At 54.2% G+C, this 20,992-nt stretch overlaps 2 protein-coding genes across 4 annotated transcripts; both read left to right on the forward strand.

The window, feature by feature from the left end:
- Window positions 1-120: 120 nt before the first annotated feature.
- TMEM129 (transmembrane protein 129, E3 ubiquitin ligase) lies at window positions 121-5,846 on the forward strand. Its single transcript, XM_047094175.1, has 4 exons — window positions 121-802; window positions 2,787-3,261; window positions 3,951-4,110; window positions 4,248-5,846. The coding sequence occupies exons 1-4, from the start codon at window positions 433-435 to the stop codon at window positions 4,494-4,496; spliced, it is 1,254 nt and encodes a 417-aa protein (XP_046950131.1). The 5' UTR covers window positions 121-432; the 3' UTR covers window positions 4,497-5,846.
- A 964-nt stretch (window positions 5,847-6,810) lies between these two features.
- On the forward strand, window positions 6,811-20,601 carry SLBP (stem-loop binding protein). 3 transcript variants are annotated; one of them, XM_047094206.1, is made up of 8 exons: window positions 6,811-6,978; window positions 7,110-7,226; window positions 11,550-11,654; window positions 14,343-14,402; window positions 14,695-14,832; window positions 15,478-15,627; window positions 16,317-16,398; window positions 18,037-19,636. In XM_047094206.1, the coding sequence occupies exons 1-8, from the start codon at window positions 6,920-6,922 to the stop codon at window positions 18,040-18,042; spliced, it is 717 nt and encodes a 238-aa protein (XP_046950162.1). In that variant the 5' UTR covers window positions 6,811-6,919; the 3' UTR covers window positions 18,043-19,636. The 3 variants fall into 3 exon arrangements, with proteins under 3 accessions (XP_046950162.1, XP_046950160.1, XP_046950161.1); XM_047094204.1 differs by lacking the exon at window positions 18,037-19,636 and adding an exon at window positions 19,645-20,601 and having other exon boundaries at window positions 6,815-6,978; XM_047094205.1 differs by lacking the exons at window positions 11,550-11,654; window positions 18,037-19,636 and adding an exon at window positions 19,645-20,601 and having other exon boundaries at window positions 6,815-6,978.
- Window positions 20,602-20,992: the final 391 nt, after the last annotated feature.

The raw sequence follows: 20,992 nt of genomic DNA on the forward strand, positions 1-20,992 counted from the left end.
GGGGCGGGGCACGCTGGGCGCCGGAAGCCGCCGGAATCGCGGCTCGTCTAGCGTGCGGAGGGGAAGGGAAGGGTTGGGCGGGGAGGTGACCTGGGCTCGCCGTCGCCCGGGGATCTCGGGTTCGGCTACGGACGCGATTGGGTTCCGCGGAAAGGCCAGGGCATGACGGCCATTGGCCCGAGCCGCAGTTTCCCCAGTTGTAAAATGGGGCTAGCGGAAACACCGCCCCCAAGGCGGGTCGTGGGATAGAGCCAAACCCTCGCGAGGACTGTCGCGGACTCGCGACTTCGGGCTGTGCTGTGCGGGGCGCTGCAACTCCACTTCCCAGAGTGCCCCGCGGTAGACCTGGTGGCGGGACTCCATTCCCCAGGGGGCCCCGCGTCGACGTGACGTCCTCTAGAGCGTCCCACGCCGATCTGTGGGTGGGGACCCATGGCCCAGAATGCCCCGCGGGCGGGGACACCCATCTCCCAGAGCGCCCCGCGCCGGCCGGCGCCCACCTGCCGGCGCCCACCGGCTCGGAGCTGTCGGGTCTGTTTCCCGTCGGGTGCTGCGGGCCTCTCTCCCTGCCGGCTTCTTGGCGGCCGCGACAGCGCGATGGACAGCCCGGAGGTCACCTTCACGCTGGCCTACCTGGTGTTCGCCGTGTGCTTCGTGTTCACGCCCACTGAGTTCCACTCAGCCGGGCTCACGGTGCAGAACCTGCTGTCGGGCTGGCTGGGCAGCGAGGACGCCGCCTTTGTATCCTACCACTTGCGCCGCACGTCCGCCACGCTGCTGTGCCACTCGCTGCTGCCGCTCGGTGAGCAGGCCGGACCCTCCCCCAGAGAGTCCCCGGGGCGGGGCGCCGACCTGTGTCCCCCTTGGTGGACAGAAGTGGCCCCTCGGGCTCGCGGCCGAGTTCCGGGATATCCCAGAGGTGGGCTGGGCCGCGCGGGATTACCTCCCTGTGGAGAAGAGTCGGGGGAGAGTGAGCGGATCCCCGGTCGCCCCGAGCTGGGGAGAAACGGCTGACCCCGAGAGCCGAGGCTGTGGGCCGGCCGCCCCGTGCGCTCTGAGCCGGGCCTCTCGCGTCCGCTGCTCCCAGGAGTGGAGAGGAAGGTGCTGGCGGCAGCTGGTCGCTCGCAGGTGGCGGAAGCGTAGGCTTAGAATACTAGCGGGGAGCATAGTGATGCTTCGCCCAGCCAGGGCAGGTCGTGAGCTATTACGTGAGGCGGTGAGATTCCAACGGAAGGTGGAAGTGAGAAGGAGGCAGAGATGGGTAACCCCATGGGGGTGTCACAGGTGCAGAGGGCGGGGGCAAGACGCTTACACGTTGCCCAGGGGTTGGGCTGGGCGGTGATCCAGGTGCTATCGGGCCTCTCCGAGGCTTGTTTGCCAGCCGGTCGGACACCGGGAATCGGCTGGAAAGCCGGTTGCTACCTGTGTGCGGGGGAGTTGCCTGGAGGATACAGAGCAGAAGCAGGTCTGGAAGGGCAGGTGGCTGGCTGGTAGGGGGCCCTGTCTATGGCTCCGCGGACTCCGGAGTTTCTAGCTGCCAGCAGGGCGCAGCAGCCTGGGCTAGGTGTGGAGAGCCACCTGGAAGGGGCTTGGCTGAGGCCAGGCATGAACAGGAGAGCTGCCTGCCTAATGGGGAAGGTGAGCAGAGGGGAGCCCATGGCAGGATGGAGACTGGGTCTTCGTGGTGAGCTGGTGGTCTCCGTGACGAGCTTGGGCTCTCCACCTGCTGTCAGGGTAACTGTATGGCTTTCCCAGCCTGAGACCCCAGTACCCCCTTAGTACCCCTTAGTACCCCTCAGATGAGGAAAGTGCAGTTCAGAACTTGGGCTCCCGGGAGGGTCGTGGGTTGGATTTCTGCCCCGGGAACTAAGGACCCCCACAGTTTTCTGGAGTCCCTTTATCTACACCTTTCCTATAACCTGTGAGGAGCTGAGCCGTCACCATGCTGCAGACGGACAGAAACCAGAACTTGGGGAGCTGAGTGACTCATGCAGGTGGAGGAGATGATGCAGCCTGGCCTTGTGGCCAGTCCTGGAGTCTGTCTTTTAGGAACTTGTTTTGAAAAGCTTTGAAACATTATTGTGTATTACCTGCTGCTACCTAGTAAGTTACCTTAAATGTAGCAACCTGAGCAACAGCAAACAGGTTACCATTATTTCTGGAACCTTAAGCGTGCCCACACAGGCCTTCGCTATTTACTTTGTTTTGACATGCACATTGGCCCGGATCTGGCCTGCAGGGGCCCTGGAGCGTCCCCACGACTTTGTGCTGTGCGCCGCTATTCTTTGCTTACTCTTTGGCACAGGACATCTGTGCTCCGGGATGGGCCACGCTGTGATTTGCCTCCTCAGAAGGGGTGGGGTTGAGAGGCCAAGGTCCCACCCCTGGGAGGGCCAGTGTGCAGCTCGGCCATGGGGGGGGACACAAAACTCTCGTATTCGTTTTGGCATTTTTAGTTTTTCCTATTTCAGTAATTGTGTACTACTTATGTAAAACTGAAGATGTAAATTAAAAATGTTTTTTCCTCGTTTATTTTACCGTTGTCACGGGCAAGGGTTGAACTGGGCCAGCCGTGGAGGCAGGTAAGGCTCGCCTGCCCTGGGGTACCATGGCCTGGCTGTGGGAGCCGACAGGGCAGAGGGCCAGGCCCGGGGCTGGGGATGAGGGGAAGCACCCCTCCCCCCGGAGGTACAGGGACAGCACTGTGGCCCTTGGTGGGCACTGGGAGGGGAGAACAATGGCTTGGCAGTCCCGATTTCTGCTGAGACCCTCCCCATCCTTTGTAGGGTACTACGTGGGCATGTGCTTTGCAGCTTCAGAAAAGCAACTCTACTCCCCCAGCCGGGCCCCGGAGACCTGGCGGCTCTTCCTCCTGCTGGCAGTGACCCTGCCCACCGTTGCCTGCACCCTGATCTACTACTGGTCCTGGGATCGGTGGGCCTGCCACCCACTGGCCCGCACCCTGGCCCTCTATGCCCTCCCGCAGTCAGGCTGGTGGGCCGTCGCCTCCTCCGTCAACACCGAGTTCCGGCGGATCGACAAGTTTGCCACAGGGGCACCTGGTGCTCGCGTGATTGTGACGGACACGTGGGTGATGAAGGTGACCACATACCGTGTGCACGTGGCTCAGCAGCGGGATGTGCACCTGACCGTGACGGAATCGCAGCAGCACGAGCTCTCACCAGACTCCAACCTGCCTGTGCAGCTCCTTACCATCCACGTGGCCAGCACCAGCCCTGCCGTGCAGGCCTTCGACATCCGGTAGGTGTGCCTGTGGCTAGGGTGAAAGTCTGGCGCAGCCAGAGGCGGCCGGTGCCCGGGTTCCAGTCTAGCGCCTCTCTGGGAGGCCATGACGGCTAGAGCGGGCTCTTGTGGCCACCGCTCCAGCGGGACCCTCCCTCCGGGCGCCTCACCCCCTCGCGCTCCCAGGTGTTCTCTGCTGCTTTTTCCGTGCACTCTGAGCCGCCTTCCACAGCTCTTTTCGGGGGAGCACACTGGGGACATTTGGGGGTGGGACGGGACCAAGGCTTGGTGGCTGCCTTGGCTCTGGGGCCCAAGCTGGGGTCTTCCCATCCCATTCAGGCTGCAGCCAGTCTGCTGTCCCTCTCCCGGGACCCACTTGGGGCCTGACCCCGTTGAAGGTCAGGTGTTCTGTGTTTCGGCTGCAACCCCCGCCCCCCCCCCCCCCCCCCGGTCCCTCTTTGCCCTTGGCTGCATCCCTTTGGGGCAGGTGGGTGGTGCTGGTTTCGTGGGCTCTGGCTTCAGGGCTGTCTTTGCTGGCTGGTCTTCATCAGGCAGCTGGGCTGTGTCTGAGCCCCCTGGCGTTCTGGGAGGTCGTGGGTGCCCTGTCACCCTAGAGGCGCCTTGGCATCCCCATTAGGAACGAAGCCCCGCCCTGCAGAAGGGCCTTGGTTCGACGGCCCCAGCCCAGCAGTCCCCACCTTGTGCAGGCTGAACTCCACGGAGTATGGCGAGCTGTGTGAGAAAGTCCGCGCGCCCATCCGCAGTGCGGCCAACGTGGTCATCCGTCAGAGCCTGGGCGACCTGTTCCTGGAGACATTTGCTTCTCTGGTGGAGGTCAATCCGGCCTACTCGGTTCCCAGCAGCCAGGTGAGGGCCGGGCGGGGTAGGTGGACTCCCACAGGCCAGGCTCCCTCGGGGCCGGGGGGTCGGGGGGTCGGGGGGTGGGGGTGGCCCCACAAGGCCGCGCGGCCACACTGCTGGTGACCCTCTGGGCCCGCCCACAGGAGCTGGAGGCCTGCATTGGTTGCATGCAGACGCGTGCCAGCGTGAAGCTGGTGAAGACCTGCCAGGAGGCGGACGAGGGCGAGTGCCAGCAGTGTTACTGTCGCCCCATGTGGTGTCTCACCTGCATGGGCAAGTGGTTCGCCAGCCGCCAGGACCCGCAGCGCCCTGACACCTGGCTCGCTAGCCGCGTGCCCTGCCCCACCTGCCGTGCTCGCTTCTGCATCCTGGACGTGTGCGCCGTGCGCTGAGCCGGCCGGCTGGGCGAGGGAGTGGCCTTGGGGACCCCACAGCCACCGTGAGGAGCAGCCAGGCCTGCGGGCCCGTTTGTGTTGTCAGCCAAGGGTTCTTTTTCCGGCATGACGTAGGAGGAGGGTTTTGTTTAAAAAGGAGGTTTTCTGCTGCAGCTCTGGCAGTGACCGTGGGATGGGGCTTCTGTGCCTCTGCTTCCTTTGCTTCCTGTTTCACCAGGTGGGACAGGTGCTGGACACAGAATTCGGTGCGGTGTGGGGCCTGCTTCTGGAGCATTCTGAGGCCACCTGAGCTGTCTTCTGGGAGACCGGGAGGCTGCCCCTGTGGCTCTACCCTGAACCACTTGCCTTAATTTTATGCAGCACACTTGCCTCTTAGTTACGTACCAGACCCAGGTTTATCTAAACTGGTTGCAGTCTGTCCTCCGGGCTCCCATCTCCAAGCTGGCTGCTGGCCTTGTGGTGTTGTGTCTCCTCCGCACGCCACCGGGCTGCTCTGATGATCTGGGGGAGAGTCTGACGGTGCACGGAGAGGCCTGGGGTGCAAGTCCAGGGCGAGAGCACTGTCTGGGGCTTCCTGGTGGCTGTTCCTGGATGGGGTGGCCCCTACCTGCTCCCTGCCTGGGGGAGATCCTGGGCTTCCTGTTAGAGGCTGGGTGAGGGGCTGGCTTCTCTCAACTCCCGCTCTTTAGTTGCATGCTTGTGGGGTTGCCTATCTCTTGGAGAGGCATGCACCTCCCTGCCTCCTGCTGCCCCCGTGAGTCCAGGGAAAGGCTAAGCTTCAGACTCCTGGTTAGAGGGGGCACTGAGCTGAAGACACACACAGCGACGTCCTGCGTCCAGGCAACAAGCTTGTTGGGACACGGCACAGGGCCGGCCAGTAGGGTCCTCCTGTGTCAGAAAGGGATGTGTGCCTCTTCCCAATTTCTGGTGGCACAGTTGAGAGGGCAGTCCCGGGCCCAGCTCCGACAGATGTGGTTGCCGGAGGGGGTCCTCGCTTGGAGCCCTCACATTCGTAGTCCTAAGCCTCCTAAGCCTGGCTGTTTTAAGCAGGGGGTGATGGACCCAGCCGTTGGACTTGCCCAAGGCCACACCGGAACCCCAGGGATTTGGCAGTGGAGGTGGCTTAGTTTTGTGGACCCCCAGGGTACTCTGCAAATGAAGGCTGGCCATCAGAGGGGAGGACAAGCCTAGCCTCAGCCAGCCCAGTTTCCGGTGCTGCCAAAGGAGGGCTAGGTCAGGTTATTTTTATTACAAAAGAAAGTTACTTAGTTTTATAAAGGTAAACGTATTGTAGCTAAGCGATACGGTGTTTAATAAAATGATAGTCTGAAAACATACCGACTTAAATGGAATATTTTGTTTTTCTTGATGTTCGAACTGGTAACGGGGAGAAGCCAGCTGAGAAGGAGCAGCACTGTGCCCACTTCAACGTACCCATTTTTGCTTAAAATGAGAAGGGAGGCAGGCGCTGTAGGAACCTTACCCTCCGTTTTTCCCGTTGCAGGCCAGGGTCTCAAGAAGTCCGTTTCCAGGGCTCCCGAGGGGGTGGGCCCAGCAGTTCTGGGCCTGCGGTTCTGGGGAGGGGGTTGTGGCCAGGGGCCTTGGGGTCAGCACGCAGGCACTCTAGATGTAGGGGCCCCCGTGGGTTCGCTGTGGTGGCCCAAGGGCGTGGGTCCCGGGTGAGGCCTCCAAGCGCAGGGGTCGGGGTCATGGAGGGCCCGTGGAGCACGGAGGGGGGGGGAGGGGGAGGGTCAGAGAGCCGGAGGCGGCGCTGAAAGCGGCGGAAGTAAACTGCGCAGCGGGGAGGACTGACGGGGGCCAGCGGCGCCGGGCCGGTGCGGCGGCTGTGGGCCGAGACCGCAGCGTCAGCGCAGCCTCCCTTTCCGGGTTCCCGTTTCCCGCCAGCGCAGAGACCGCCCCCGCGGGGCCGACCAATCAGAGACCCGCCGCCCGCCCGCACCCCCCCCCTCCCCCCCGGGAGCGCCCGCGTCGCGCGCGCGCGCCCCAATCTCCCGCCAAGACCCCCTTCCCCCGCCCGCGGAGGCGCGGCCGCTCCAATTCTAGGAGGGGGGCAACCTTTCTTCGGGCCTCTCCTCGTCCACTCGGACGGCGTCGGTCCGCCGCCTCCCCGAAGGCAACGTCGGGGCTGCGGGCCGGCGGCGCCCCGCCCAGGGTCGGGCAGCCCGCGGAGCGGGTTCTGCCGTCTGGACTCCCCCGCCCGCCCGGGCCCGATGGTCTCGCCCGACGCGGCGCGCGCGGGAGCTCGGAGGGGCGGGGCCGCCGGCGCATAAAGGCGGTTGGGGGCGGGGCGCGCGCGCAGAGCTTGTCAGCGCCGGCGCGGGAACGGTCGTGGCTGCCGGCCCCCGACCCCCGCCCGAGGACGCAGCCCGGCGCCACAGCACCCCGCCGCTGCGCTCGATATGGCCTGCCGGCCGCGAAGCCCCTCCGGCTGCGGGAGCCGCCGCGACGGCGACGCCAGGTGAGGCGGGCCGCGCGTCCCGGGGCGTTCCGGGCGGGCCGGGCCGGGGGTCGGCGGGCGGGCGGGCGGCGGGGGGCTCGAGGCCGCTCCCACCCCCCCACCCCCCCACCGACGCGGCCTCTCGTCCGCAGCCCGCCGCCCCCCGCGAGGTGGAGCCTCGGACGGAAGCGCAGAGCCGACGGGAGGCGCAGGAAGCCCGAGGACGCCGAGGGCCCCGCGAAGCCGCCGCGAGACTGCAGACCCGACAGGTGGGCCCGGGCCCCAGCGGGCTGCTCGAGGCTCCTGGGGTCCCCGTCCTCATTGGTTAAGGCGCTTGGGGGGACTCTGTCCTGACTGCCTAAGGTACCTGGGGTCCCCCCGTCCCGACTGGTTAAGGCTCCTGGGTTCCCCGTCCTGGCTGGTTATGAGTACCTCGGGGTTACCGCCCTGATCCGCTCGTGGTGTCTGTGCCTCGCATTAGTTGATTATTTAAGGGGCTTGTGGTTTTGGACTTTGATTAATTTGGGTGCTCGGGGGGGGGGTCACAACTCTTTGAGTGGTGGCGCTGCCAAGTCCTACGACACTTGGGTAGTCACGGCGAGTGAGGGTCACTGCACCTGGCTAGTCGTGTCACCTCTGGCGTAGCGCCTGACTAGTTCTAGTGAAGGCAGCTGTTGCCCCAAACGTTTGGTTAAGGTGCCCGCATTTTCATTATCTGTGTGAAGCACCCTGTGTCACGTGACTGAGGTAGGTGACGTTCCCACAGGACCTCCGGTGATAAGTGTCAACAAAAACGGGTCTCAGCCTCAGCCAGCGAGCCTTCTTGTGTTTCAGGGACACTGGGAAGCTTTTAGCACGTTTCAGTGCAGCTGGTTCGGTTGGGTCTCAGAAGACTCAGCTTAGAGAAGTTGGGCGGCGCACCGCAGTGAAAACGGCGTAGGTGCCAGGCCGCAGACTGAGATTTGAGTTCCAGATCCTTGTTGCTTTTTAAGTTTTATTTATTTAGAAAGTTTTTTTTTCTTTTAGTGTTTATTTATTTTTGAGACAGAGAGAGACAGAGCATGAGTGGGGGAGGGGCAGAGAGAGAGGGAGACACAGAATCCGAAGCAGGCTCCAGGCTCCGAACTGTCAGCACAGAACCCGAGGCGGGGCTAGAACTCACGGACCGCGAGATCGTGACCTGAGCTGAAGTCGGCCGCTCAACCGACTGAGCCACCCAGGCGCCCCGAGTTTTATTTATTTTTGAGAGAGAGTACGTGCATGTGAGTGCAAGTGGGGGAGGGGCAGAGACGGGAGGGGGACAGAGGATCTCTGCACTGACAGCTTGAACTCAAGACCTGTGAGATCATGACCTGAACCAGAGTCTGCACCTCTAGATTCCGCCTCCTCTTCTTCTCCTCCTCTTTTTTTCGGGCGCGTTTTTTACTCTCTGGAACATCAAATTCCTCCCTTCCTCCCTAGACCCTTCTTTTCATTCTGATGACTCCAGGTATTTTCTCTCTGAATGAGCCTTTGCTGCAGCATTCACGTGAGTTGTTTCTAGAGCGTGTTGTGTGCTGGGGAGGTTAGGACGCCTCGGAAACCACGCTTTCATTTTCCTTGTGCTTGTACTCTGATGCGGGTGGCTCAGCTGGTCAGGGTATTTCGGAGGGACGGGGTGTGGGTGGGGACAGGGCAGGGACGAGGGCTAGGGTGCTCTTGAGAGGCCACAGGGAAGGAAGGCCTTTGTTGGGTTACCTCTGTGTGGTGACGGGACAAACCGGCCCACAAGGATCCGTGTGCCAAGGCCCCCCCCCCCCCCACCGGGTGGGGATGCGTTTGGCCTGTTTGAAGCCTGAATGGAGGGGGACAAGGTGGGTGGGCTGTTAGGTTGAGGTGGAAGGGGATGGTGAAAAATAAAGATGGGAAGAAATATGTGGTTGATATTCTACTTTTTAAAATCTAATTTTGGGGCGCCTGGGTGGCGCAGTCGGTTAGGCGTCCAACTTCAGCCAGGTCACGATCTCGCGGTCCGGGAGTTCGAGCCCCGCGTCAGGCTCTGGGCTGATGGCTCAGAGCCTGGAGCCGGTTTCCGATTCTGTGTCTCCCTCTCTCTCTGCCCCTCCCCCGTTCATGCTCTGTCTCTCTCTGTCCCAAAAATAAATAAACGTTGGAAAAAAAAAATTAAAAAAAATCTAATTTTATTAAAAAAAATTTTTTTTGATGTTTGTTTTTGAGAGAGAGAGAGAGAGAGACCATGTAAGCAGGGGAGGAGCAGAGAGAGAGGGAGGGAGACATGGAATCCAAAGCAGGCTCCAGGCTCGGAGCTGTCAGCACAGAGCCCAACGTGGGGCTCGAACTCACGGACTGTGAGATCATGACCTGAGCTGATGTCGGACGCTTAACCGACTGAGCCACCCAGGCACCCCTCACGTTTGACTTTTTAAGGCAGGATTCCTGATGTTTGCTGATGGGTTGGGTGCAGAGGGGTCTAGGATGACTCCAGTGTTAGCTGTGAACACCTTTGTTTCTTGTGGAACCATGTGCTGAGGTGAGGAGGTTGTGGGTAGAGCAGAGCTGGCATGGGGGGGAGTCCATAGTCAGGCCGAAGCTTCTCCCGTGAGCAAGAGAAGGTGTCAGGAAGGTATTGAGACCTGAGGGTGTGGATGGGGAGGCCACGCACGTTTTGCATAAGTGTGAGTTCTATGCCTTTTAGAGACTTAGGACTAGAAAAGATACTTGGGAAGTGGTCTTGAGTGTGGGAGAGGCCCTGGACAGGGCTGGAGTGGATGTGAACAGAAGCTGTCAGACATCGTTGAGGTCAGGGTCTGAGTCCTCCAGTGGTCTCCCATTTAGCTGAGGACGAAATGTTAAATCCTTACGTTGCCTTAAAAGTCTTTGGTGTCCCTGTGGGTTCCCCTGTAGCTCATTAGCCACGTGGGCCTCCTTATTCATCTAACGTGGCAGAAATGCCCTTGTGTCTGCCGTTGGCAGTGCTTTTCTCCCCAGTCCGCCATGGTGAGGAGTGGGGAGTGCATACAGGTGCCTGCAGTAGCTCTGTCGCGGGATGTGAGAAGTTCCTGTGGAGGGAGGTTAGCTTATTGTGTAAAATAGGCTTTGTTTTCTGTTCCAGCACCTTCCCAAAAAACGTGTTTGTTCTGAGACAGGATAGGTTGGTGACTATGATGTACTTAATCTGAAAAATAGGCTTGGGGTGCCTGGGTGGCTGAGTCGGTTAAGCATCCGACTTCGGCTCAGGTCATGATCTTGCCATTCGTGGGTTTGAGCCTCGCGTCGGGCTCTATGCTGACAGCTGGGAGCCTGGAGCCTGCTTTGGAGTCTATGTCTCCTTCTCTCTCTGCCCCTCCCCCACTTGTGTTCTGTCTCTCTATCTCAAAAATAAATAAACGTCAAAAAAAAATAAGAAGAGGCTTCAGTTCTGCAAGAGGCATTTTCTTTTCTACAAAAATATGTGATGTAGCAAAAGGTCATTTGTAAGCACCCTTTAAAAGTTCAGGAAACTGCCATGGTGGAGACCTGAACCCCTTGATAGACTAGTGAGAAGTCCATGTCCAGCTCTGGACAATCCCCCCATTTGATTCTTCTCTGTATCTGGGATACGGTTACTGAGTCACATTAACTTTTGGTTCATTAATTTGACTTCAGACACTGCCACGCATTTTTAGATTCTGGAAATTTTCTTTCAGAAATCTAATTTTAGTTTTTCTAGGTGAGGAAACCGTAAGAGAATAAACGATAATTGCGCAAAGAGATTATTCATTTGTTACCGCAGTTGCGCTTCCAAAGCACGCCGTTTGGTTTGCAGCTCAGGTACTGAGGGCTGCTTAGAGCTGCAGCTGAAGTTCGTGTCCAGCTTGGCTTCGCCCGTGGTGGCCAGTAGAAAAAAATCAGTTCATGTCTAATCTACAGATAATGGACATACCAGCAATTCTGACTGCCAGATTTCAAATTCCCTAATTTGACCAAAGATTTATCTTGGCCGAAGGTTTCCTTGATCTCTAGATAGAACTGAACCCCTAGTTTACGCTTAACCCAACTCTAGGGGGGGGGGCACTGTTATCAGTGCGCTAAGTTCTTGTAGCGGGGACTCAGTTGTAAATTCTTACCCTCTTGTTTTAATTATGTGGTATATTCCGAATCATTACGCGCATCTGAAACTAACTAGTATGCGCTGTTTATTAAGTACCTTTCACGTGCTGGGCACTTTGCTTAGTATGAAGTATTACCTAAGGGTTTTTTAAAATGCTGAAAAGTAGCTTCTCATTTTACAAATAAAGGAAATTGTATTAGGTGCCGTTCTCAGGGCTGAAGATGCCTTGTTGACTTTGCCTTCCCCCCAGTAGACTTTTTCCTCCTGATTTAGCCAACACTGGCACATGGTAGGTGCCCAGAAGTTCGATAAATGAAGCCCAGAGAGGCTTTCAGTAAATTGCCTAAACTCAGTGATCTAGTAAGTTATGGAGCAGAGATTGGCCCAGAGCCCTTTCCCTTGGCACCCTCCAAACAGCACGTGAACATTTCCTGACGTACTGTTTGAAAGGAGACGGAAAGTGTGTGCCGTGGTTCACATGTGCGTTTTTATCTTATTGCAGTTTTACCACTCCCGAGGGCCCCAAACCCCGTTCTAGATGTTCAGACTGGGCAAGTGCAGTCGAAGAGGATGAGATGAGAACCCGAGTTAACAAGGAAATTGCAAGGTATACGTTGCAGACCGTTTTGGAATGTTGTTTATTGTGGTTTCAATTATGTGTTAAATCTGAGATGTGTCTTAGGATGATGATTTTTAAGAGTTTGGTCCTCACACCACAGTGTTAGCAGTACCTGGGAACTTCTTAGGAGTGCACATTCTCAGGCCCCACCCCAGGCCCGCTGAATGGCAAACTCTGGGTGGGGTCCGGCCAGGTCTTGAAGAAGCCCTCCAGATGAGGCTGCTCGCCAGAGTTTGAGGACGCCTGCCGTAGCGGCCGTCCTTCCGCCGTGATGCGCTCTGACCTACCGCGTTGTGCTCTGCCACCCCAGCGAAGTGTGTTGTCTGACACCTGGCTCAGACGTCAGCTTGGAAGTGGGAGAGCGCAGTGAGGGGTCCCCACCTGGGGGCCTCTAAACCCCTTGCAGTTGTACCCAAAATTCTTGTGTGTGTCCCGAGTTCTCACAAAGGCCAAGCCACTTCCTGTACTCATATGCACTCTTAAACACCGTTTATTTCTCTTGATTACAAATTCTGTTCCCCCCCTTGATATATGCCATCCACCCCAGCTGAATGAATTTTGAGTTAAAATACTGTGGCTCATAATTAGCTGGAGAATGTTCAACTGAGTCCATTGGTTCTTAATTCTTATGAAAATGTGTCCTCTCTGCAGAGAAGCAGGGCCACATTGCCTGTTGCACGTCTGCAACAGAGAGGGAAACACAGAATCTGCAGCTTGATGGTATTTCTAGCTGCCTCCTTAAGAAAGGCACAGGCAGTGTGGGAGCTGGTTATGACCACACGTGTTGTGTGTGTGTTGGGGGGGCAGTATACCTCTTGGAAAGGTGAGCTGGAAGTTAACAGGTATGGCTCCAGTGTTTTGTTTCAAAAAAAAAAAAAAAAAAAAGATTTAATGTTTATTTATTTTAGACAGAGAGACAGAGACAGAGCATGAGTGGGGGAGGGGCAGAGAGAGAGGGAGACACAGAATCCGAAGCAGGCTCCAGGCTCCGAGGAGTCAGCCCAGAGCCTGACTTGGGACTCGAACCCATGAACTGAGCCAAAGTTGGACGCTTAATGGATTGAGCCACCCAGGTGCCCCTCCAGTGTTTTGAATTAGTTGTTTTATTGACGTAGATCTCGATTTTCCCAACTGTAGAGCTGGGATGTTTGATTTGGTCTGTGTAGTTTCTGTGCGATGCTCCTGAGGTTTATAACAGCTGTCATGGCCTCACCTGTATGTCCTGACCCCCCCCTTCTCCCCTTGCCAGGGACTGTCCGCGGCCCTCGTGCTATGTGTGGAGATCCTGGTCTGTCTGGACACTCCTTTGGTGGCTCCTTCTCCTCAGTTGTCTCACAGGCCTGCCTCTGAAAGTTGTTCTGCTTTGCAGAACAGGCCTGCTCAGTTTTGGGCCACTCTGTTCCTAGGTCACACCTTTCCTGATGGAAGGCTGCTGCTTTAGTAAGGCCTGGGTGGTCTGAGCTGCCGATGGTGGTGGCCCGCTGTATGTTTTACGAGAATTCAACTCACTGTGCTCTCAAGAGGGTAACACATACCACACACCAGCTCTCTGAAAATTGGGAAGTGAGTTTTAGTCCTACCTGAAGCCAGTCTTTTTCAACTAGAGTCACAGAGAGTGAAGCCCTGGAGAAAGTGATCCGAGGGCCTCCTCTCTGTGTTGTCACAGGCTGGCATAGAATTGATGTTTCCTGGGTTCACAGGAAGTAAACTCATTCATTACTTCCGGTGCCCAAACTGTTGGATGCCTCAGCAAACTTGGGGGTGGGGATTTTGGAAGGAGATGCAGTGATGACATACTTCAGACAAATGAGCTTCTGGTTTGAGGGGATTCGTGGTTTCAGTGGTAGATTGTGTACAGTCCTTGGGCCGACATACCCGGGCAGAGCTGGGGTTTGGTAGTTGTTGTGATGATAGAAGTCAAATGCCTGGTGAAGTTTGCGGGGAACACAACGGGGGTGGTGGTGCCGTTCTCCTTCCAGGTATAGGAGGAGGTTCGCGGGACTCAGGCACACGCGTCTTGTTAGTAGCTAACTAGTTGTGGTATTAGAAGTCAACTTTTTATTTCAACTTTTGTTTATTTTCTTTGAAACTGGGCTCTTACGACTTAACCTGAAACTGTTAGGGACTTTATTTGGTTCAGAGAACCTCTGCCTTATCACATGTGGTGGTGCCCAAGGGCATTGAGGCAGTTGCTCATAGAGCCTGGTTGCCCTAAGCACTTGGTGTGATTTTGGTGTATAACTTCTCTTCCTATGAGAGAAGATGACTGAGGGAGATTGAAAATAAGCCACCCAGGGGCTCCTGGGGGGGCTCAGTCGGTTGAGCGTCCGACTTCAGCTCAGGTCACGGTCTCGCGGTTCGTGAGTTCGAGCCCCGTGTCGGGCTCGTCAGGCTCTGTGCTGACAGCTCGGAGCCTGGAACCTGCTTCGGATTCTGTGTCTCCCCCTCTCTCTGCCCCTCCCCCATTCGTGCTCTGTCTCTGTCTCAAAAATAAATAAAACTTCAAAAAAAAAAAAAAAATAAGCCACCCAACTGTGCTGTTACCTGTACTCATTAATCTAGACTACACTGCTCAGGAAGAAGACCTTATTCTTGGGGGCTGTTTCAGTTCTAAAAGCATTGTATTCAGTTAATTCAGTTATGCCTTAAAATCAGCGATGTTTATTTTGCTTTCAGATATAAAAGAAAACTCCTCATAAATGACTTTGGGAGAGAGAGAAAGTCCTCGTCGGGAAGGTAAATGCCACGTAAAGGTTTCTTTTTTAATTTGATGGGCCTGCAGTCTGTTAGTAGAAACAACTGTGCATGAGGTGCTGGTTGTCTCAGTGGCATGTACTGGGTTAGTCCTTTCCTCACTGCGTTGGAAGCTGTACCGATTGTGTAGTAAATTCCCACACACACAAAGATTTCTAGACTGTTTAAGATTAACATGGTTTGGAATCCAGAGGACAGATGTTCTTTCATGGTGGTGTTTCACCGTTCTCTTACGTAGTGATCTTAAGGTGTGTTCTGTTCCTTTCCTCTTCAGTTCTGATTCGAAGGAGTCGGGGTCCGCAGCACCAGCTGACTTAGAGACAGATGAAAGCGTGCTCATGAGGAGGCAGAAACAGATCAACTACGGCAAGAATACCATCGCCTATGACCGCTATATTAAAGAAGTCCCAAGGTAGTCCTGTCTCCCTGGCACATCCTGATGGAGCACGGGGCTTTGCAGCCTGGATGGTTACTTCAGGGGTGAATCTGAGTCTGGGCGTAGCTCACGTCTGCTGAGGACCAGTGAACAGTAAGTGCTGAGGCACTTACATGAGTGAAGAGGCACGGATGGGATCCCCGGGGACTTGAAGATAAGAAAATACACTGTGTAGTTCAGGGTGTTGGAAGACATTTCAGGTCTTACTTCACGTCAGACTTCTAGTGGTCTTATAAATGTAAAGCTATTAACGTGCATGATGGGGGAGAAAGTAAAGTTCGGGTTGCAGGTTGTGAAGATGTTACTGGAGGAAAGCATGAGCGTTGCCTCATTTTGTCCAAGCAGCACGCTCTTCCTACCCTGCTCCCTCACACGCAGGTTGCAAAGCTTAGAGCGTCGATTTCTCAGCAGGACTAGGCTTCAGATGTAGTTTTTTGGAGCACACGTAGCAGAAGAATAGTAGAATCAAAGGGGCAGTGCTGTTGTATACGTTAGTTATGCTCATTTTATAGAGTCTCCGTTGATCTGTATTTTTTTGGTAACTCTGATCTCATAGTTCGGCTAACGTTCAAGCTGATGTGGGCAAAGTGTGTGTCGGAATAACCGCCCTGTTTCCTGCAGACACCTTCGCCAACCTGGCATCCATCCCAAGACCCCCAACAAGTTCAAGAAGTATAGTCGGCGATCGTGGGACCAGCAGATCAAACTCTGGAAGGTGGCGCTGCATTTTTGGGATCCTCCACCCGAAGAAGGATGTGATCTGCAAGAAATGTATGTCTTTATTGCACTCTTGGCCTCTGTTTCTGCGACGTGTGCAGTGACCGATACCGCTTGATCACCTGTGTGGCACGCTGGCCTCGTACTAAGTGCCCCTGGAAGTTTTCTGAGAGCAGAATAGTCCGCTGCCCCGGACTCCAGCCAGGAGTCCCCGAGATAATTTCTAACATGGCTTTACAGAGTTGGTCTCACAGATGTCATCCTGTCATACAATTTTTTCCCACTGTGCCGCTGTTGTTCTGTGCTCTTTATGAGTGGAAAATTGGAAATATTAGTGATCGTCTGCTGTATGGTTTGTTCTGGTGTGCACCCGCCCCCACTGCCTCCCCACATTGGGCGTATTATTGCTGCTTCTACCTGGTAGGATGCCCTCGGGGGTGTAAACAATTGCACCATAGTTGGGAGCGGGCAGGTTGTGTGCTCTGAGCCAGGTGGATGTCTCCGCTTGCAGTGACTGTGGCCAGCTCTCCCTGTGCTGGTTGACTGGGCAGCACTGGGGCAGGGAGGGTTCACTGAAAACTGTCTCGATGCTTTCGGGAGCAGAGGAGACACGAGTGACCGTTGTCAGAGGGCAGCATGGTGTTGATTGTGCTCGTGTTTAGTGAGCAGCCTTGGAGCACCTTCCTGCATCACGTGCCTCCTGGCTTCGGTAGCTGACTTACCTGTTTGGTTTCACTTCGCAGACATCCTGTGGACCTCGGGGAAATGGAGACGGAGTCCGCAGAAAGCAGCTCTGAATCCCAGACAAGCTCTCAGGATAACTTTGTAAGTACCTTTTCTTGGTTTCCAGTTAATTGTTGACAATGTGTGCCACTTTGTAAACTGACATTGAGGCCAGAGTTTGATTTTGCTGCTTATGAGTAAGGGGCTCCTTATCCCTTTCTCCTGTTGTCATCAGAGTATCAGATTGAGTGGAGTCCCTCTGTATTGGCCTTAATCTAGGTTTTTGGTTGGATCCACCTAGTTAGTCCTACCGTTTTCATTTTACTTATTCTTATTTAATTAATTAATTTGAAGTTTATTATTGCTTCTCGGCCTTTTGGCTAAGATCAAGTGTAAAGTTTATTTTGAGAGAGAGCACACGCATGTGTGGAGAAGGGGCAGAGAGAGAGGGAGACAGAATCCCAAGCAGGCTCCGTGCTGTCATCACAGAGCCCGACACAGGGCTCGATCCCAGGAACTGTGAGATCATGACTTAAACCAAAGCCAAGAGTTGGGTGTTCAACCGACAGAGCCACTCAGGTGCCCCCACCATTTTCAGTTTAAAAGTAAAAAGCCTTGGGGCACCCGGGTGGCTTCATTCTCGGTTAAGTGGTTAAGCATTCAGCTCTTTTTTTTTTTTTTTTTTTTTAATTTTTTTTAATGTTTATTTATTTTTGAGACAGAGAGAGACAGAGCACGAATGGGGGAGGGTCAGAGAGAGGGAGACACAGAATCCGAAACAGGCTCCAGGCTCTGAGCTGTCAGCACAGAGCCCGACGCGGGGCCCGAACCTGCAGACCGCGAAATCATGACCCGAGCTGAAGTCGGCCGCCCAACCGACTGAGCCACTCAGGCGCCCCGAGCATCCGGCTCTTGATTTCGGTTTGGGTCATGATCTCACAGTTCCTGGGATCGAGCGCCGCCTTGGGCTCTGTGCTTACAGTGCTGTGCCCGTGTGGGATTCTCTCTGTCTCTTTCTGTCTCACAATGAAAATAAGCTTTAAGAAGAAAAACGTAAGGCTTTTTTCCTTTTGGTTCCAGTGCTTACGTAGGTCTTGTCACAGGCATTAATTTTAAGCTGTATACAGTTTGTGCTGGTGATTTGTTAGTACAAGAACTGTTTGCTAATTGTTATAAAATAAAGGTGTGTTTTGGGCCTAGGGTTTCCTCCATATTTTCCAGTTTTTAAAAACGATGTGTTTTTGGAGGAAAAAACTACAAAGATTAAAAGCAGTATATAAAATTATCTCAGCTGTCAGTTGGGTAGTATTGATTGGGTCGCTGTTGGTTGGGTACATGTTCTTCCAGACTTTTCTGCGTGTATACAAGCAGATATACGCACGAGCAGTTATGCTTTACGTGAGGTCATCCTGTGTGAGGTCGTCCTGCACTGTGTTTGAACAGTTCAGAAGCCTATAAAATAAACGTGCATAGTTGCCTTTTTTCCCTTCATCTGGGTCACCTCCTTGGTAAGCCCAGCATAGGTCCATCCTGTCTTGTGGACCCTCTGTTGACCCACTCTTTGTGACTGTGAGGTGAGCAATAAGGCAAATGTCAAACAATAGAAGACTAGCAAAGTTATGTTTCTGTCATAAGGTTTTTGAAGACTAATGATGCGGGAAATTATTGAGATAAGTAAAAACAGGTTACTTGATGGTAGAATGATCCCAGTTTTATGGATATTTATTCACACGTATGCAGGACTAAAAAGGAACCCATGAAAATGTCAACTGGTGGTATCCTTAGTTTGGATGAAGAGGAACCCTTGTCCCAGCTCAAGAAACAGATTCTGAACATGCCACCTGCCAAATCAGAAGTTAGAGGGAGATGGCTCAGGCCCAGGGGACAAGGGGAGGGGGGGCCAGACCACAAAGATCAGAGGCAGGGGTCCTCCTGGTGGGAGGTCCTGGGGGGTCCAGGAGGAGGTGGTTCAGAGATGGCTGGGTTTGCTAAAGGAAGAGAAGCCTGGGCTGGGTACCTTATTTCATGCTGTGAACACCCAGAACTGTGTGTATCCCTTACCCACTCCACCAAGTCTGGACACAGCCACGGTGTCACTGTGCTCAGGAGATGCCATGTTGACAGAACACTGTCTCATCAGCATCCACATTTGGGTTTTCTGGTTGCCCTAATGATGTCCTTGTAAGTTTTTTTTTTTTTTTTTTTTTAATCCACAGTTGAATCAAGGACTACTTGTCTGAATTGCCATTTCTTACATGTTCTTTAACTTAGAATAGTCTTCCTGCATTTTCCCCCATGACCTTGGCTTTTTGGGGAGATTCAGGTTAGTTTTTAAAATGCGGAATTCCTCATTTGGGAGTTCTGTTTCTTTAAGGACTAGATTCAGATTGAACCCTTTAGGCAAGAATATGACCATGGTGGGGGGTGTACCCAGGCGCCCCCCCAAAATAACTTTTTTTTGTTTTAACTTTCATTTACAACTTTGGTTTAAGTTGGATGAAACATTGGACTTCAGTGGGTTTAAATGCCCTAAACTGTAAACTCTAAGGTTTGATTGTATGACCTTGTAATTAAACTTTTTTAACGAAAAAAGCAACGCCTGTTTATTGAAGCAGTTCAGAAATGTATTACACACCATTACCAAATCCTGCCTTGAGAGCCACTGTTTGCGTTTTGTCTAGCTTTTCAGCATCTGTTCTGTGCTTGTAAAAGATGCACGTGGGTGTTCATATCTGGACTTTTGTTTTACACAGTGCCTTGTGTATGGTACGTAACGGTCCCTTTGGCAGCACAGTTATCAGAAAGAGTGAGCGAAGGCAAAGAGCTTGACGTGCGTTTTCTCTCACTTGATTCCCAAATGTGGGTGTAGGAAGTGGCCCCCGTGTTGGGGGTGAGGTGGGCTGGAGAAGGAGCAGCCAAGACAGATCCTCCTTGGCCGGCGAGCACGTGCCCTGCGGTTTGGTGCGATTCTGCGTCACGAGGCACGGTGCGTGGGTGATGGTAGGCTGAGTCCACTCTGCGGCCCCCTAGGGGTCAAAGGGCCGGGGCTCGGACGCCTTAAAGGTGTCAGCTTTTAGTCAGCCTCTGGTGGGCGTTGCTTAGCGGGTAGGGATTTGACAAATCCACCTCCAAGAAAGTGTGATGTTGCCCGTGAATTTGAAGTAGGTGATGGTTTGAATTCTCTCTCCCAAGCATCCTAGCGCGCATGGACTTTCGGCCTCTGGGGCCGTGGGCTCAGGAGGAGGCAGGCACCCCCTGCCTTGGGGCGCACAGCTTTGGGTTTGGTGCCAGCGGCAGCGAGTCCCACGTGTCTTGGGGGCTAGCCGTGACCGTGCTCCTGTTTTCTAGGATGTGTACTCTGGCACACCCACTAAAGTCAGGCACGTGGACTGCGGAGTGGAGGACGAATTTGACTTGGAAGCTTGTTTAACGGAGCCCTTGAAAGATTTCTCAGCCATGAGCTAACTGGTGCCACCTAGAGGCCACTGGGAGCGAGAGTTGCCTCTGCCCGGCAGGTTGGGGACCGGCCAAGCATGTGTCCTGCATTTGTAACCGGATGGCTTCTGTTCATAGTTCATTATCACATTAGCTCATGGTGAACTGTTATTCTTGCCTTATTTTCTTAAGAAGCGTTAATTTTATGTATAGCGAGTGTATTTTGCATGTTTTAAATTGTAAATGGAACTAAATCCAAGGAAAATTGAACTTGAAAACTTAATTGCTTAATCTCTGCCATTCTCCAAGTTACCCTGACAAACCTACTTTTAACTGGTTCTCCACCAGTAAGTTAGACACCCGGTCTCCACTTGTCAGGTGGCTGGTTTGGGTTTAACCACACGCTCACAGGACCAGTCTCGTGGCGGCTCTCTTTTCCGGTAGCTGACTGAGTGTTCTCATAATTGGATAACTTGAATATCATTACGGAAACTTAAATTTTGGGTCTTTTGTCAGTATGTCAAGGTGTGTTTTTTTTGCCTCATCCAGAGCACTGAATAGTCAAAGTTAGTAAATTGAGCCGTTAAGTTAATGGATTTTATGTAAGTTATACAGTCTTAATTTGGTACTTGTAAATAGCACTAGGGAGGCCTTCCACGCGTAACACTCCAAGAGTAAGGCTGCCAGCAGAGGGGCTTAGAATGGATGTTTTTTTACAATCAGTTAATTCACCATGTAAAGTTGCTGTAAATGACAATGTGTACAGATTTTCTGTTCAAATACTCAATTGTAAACTTCTTGTTAAGACTGTTATGTTTCTATTGCTTTTGTATGGAACGATATTGCAAAAATAAAAAGAAAAGAACCTTCTTTAGCTGATTTATTGCCAGCTAGGCGCCTGCTGAGGTAATTCCCGCATTTGGAGGATCTAAGTATCTATCTCCTTGTCACGTGACGCTGGGGGACGGCAAATGGGGGTGAAGGAAGCCCATGGGGGTGAAGGAAGCCTGACCCAGGATCAGGAAACTACCCGGTGAGGAGGGGACCTCATGGGTTTGGAGCTCTTGGGGCATCTCTGTCAGGCTGGAACCATCCAGACCTGACGCGGCAGGGCCCGGCCGCGTTTGGCGTGTGACCGGCGGATGTGCAGAGAAGCTGGGGGACCCAGGTTGGACGCTTACGGGGCACCTGGGGTGTCGCGGCCTTTCCCTCTTTCCGAGACAGACCCAGGCTGCACGTTCTACCCTGGAGCGGAGCGGGC

The sequence above is a fragment of the Lynx rufus genome, unplaced genomic scaffold (genome assembly GCF_022079265.1).
Source record: "Lynx rufus isolate CCGP_SWC_20201006 ecotype Redwood Valley unplaced genomic scaffold, mLynRuf1.p SCAF_38, whole genome shotgun sequence".
In the NCBI taxonomy this organism is placed as follows: Eukaryota; Metazoa; Chordata; class Mammalia; order Carnivora; family Felidae; genus Lynx; species Lynx rufus.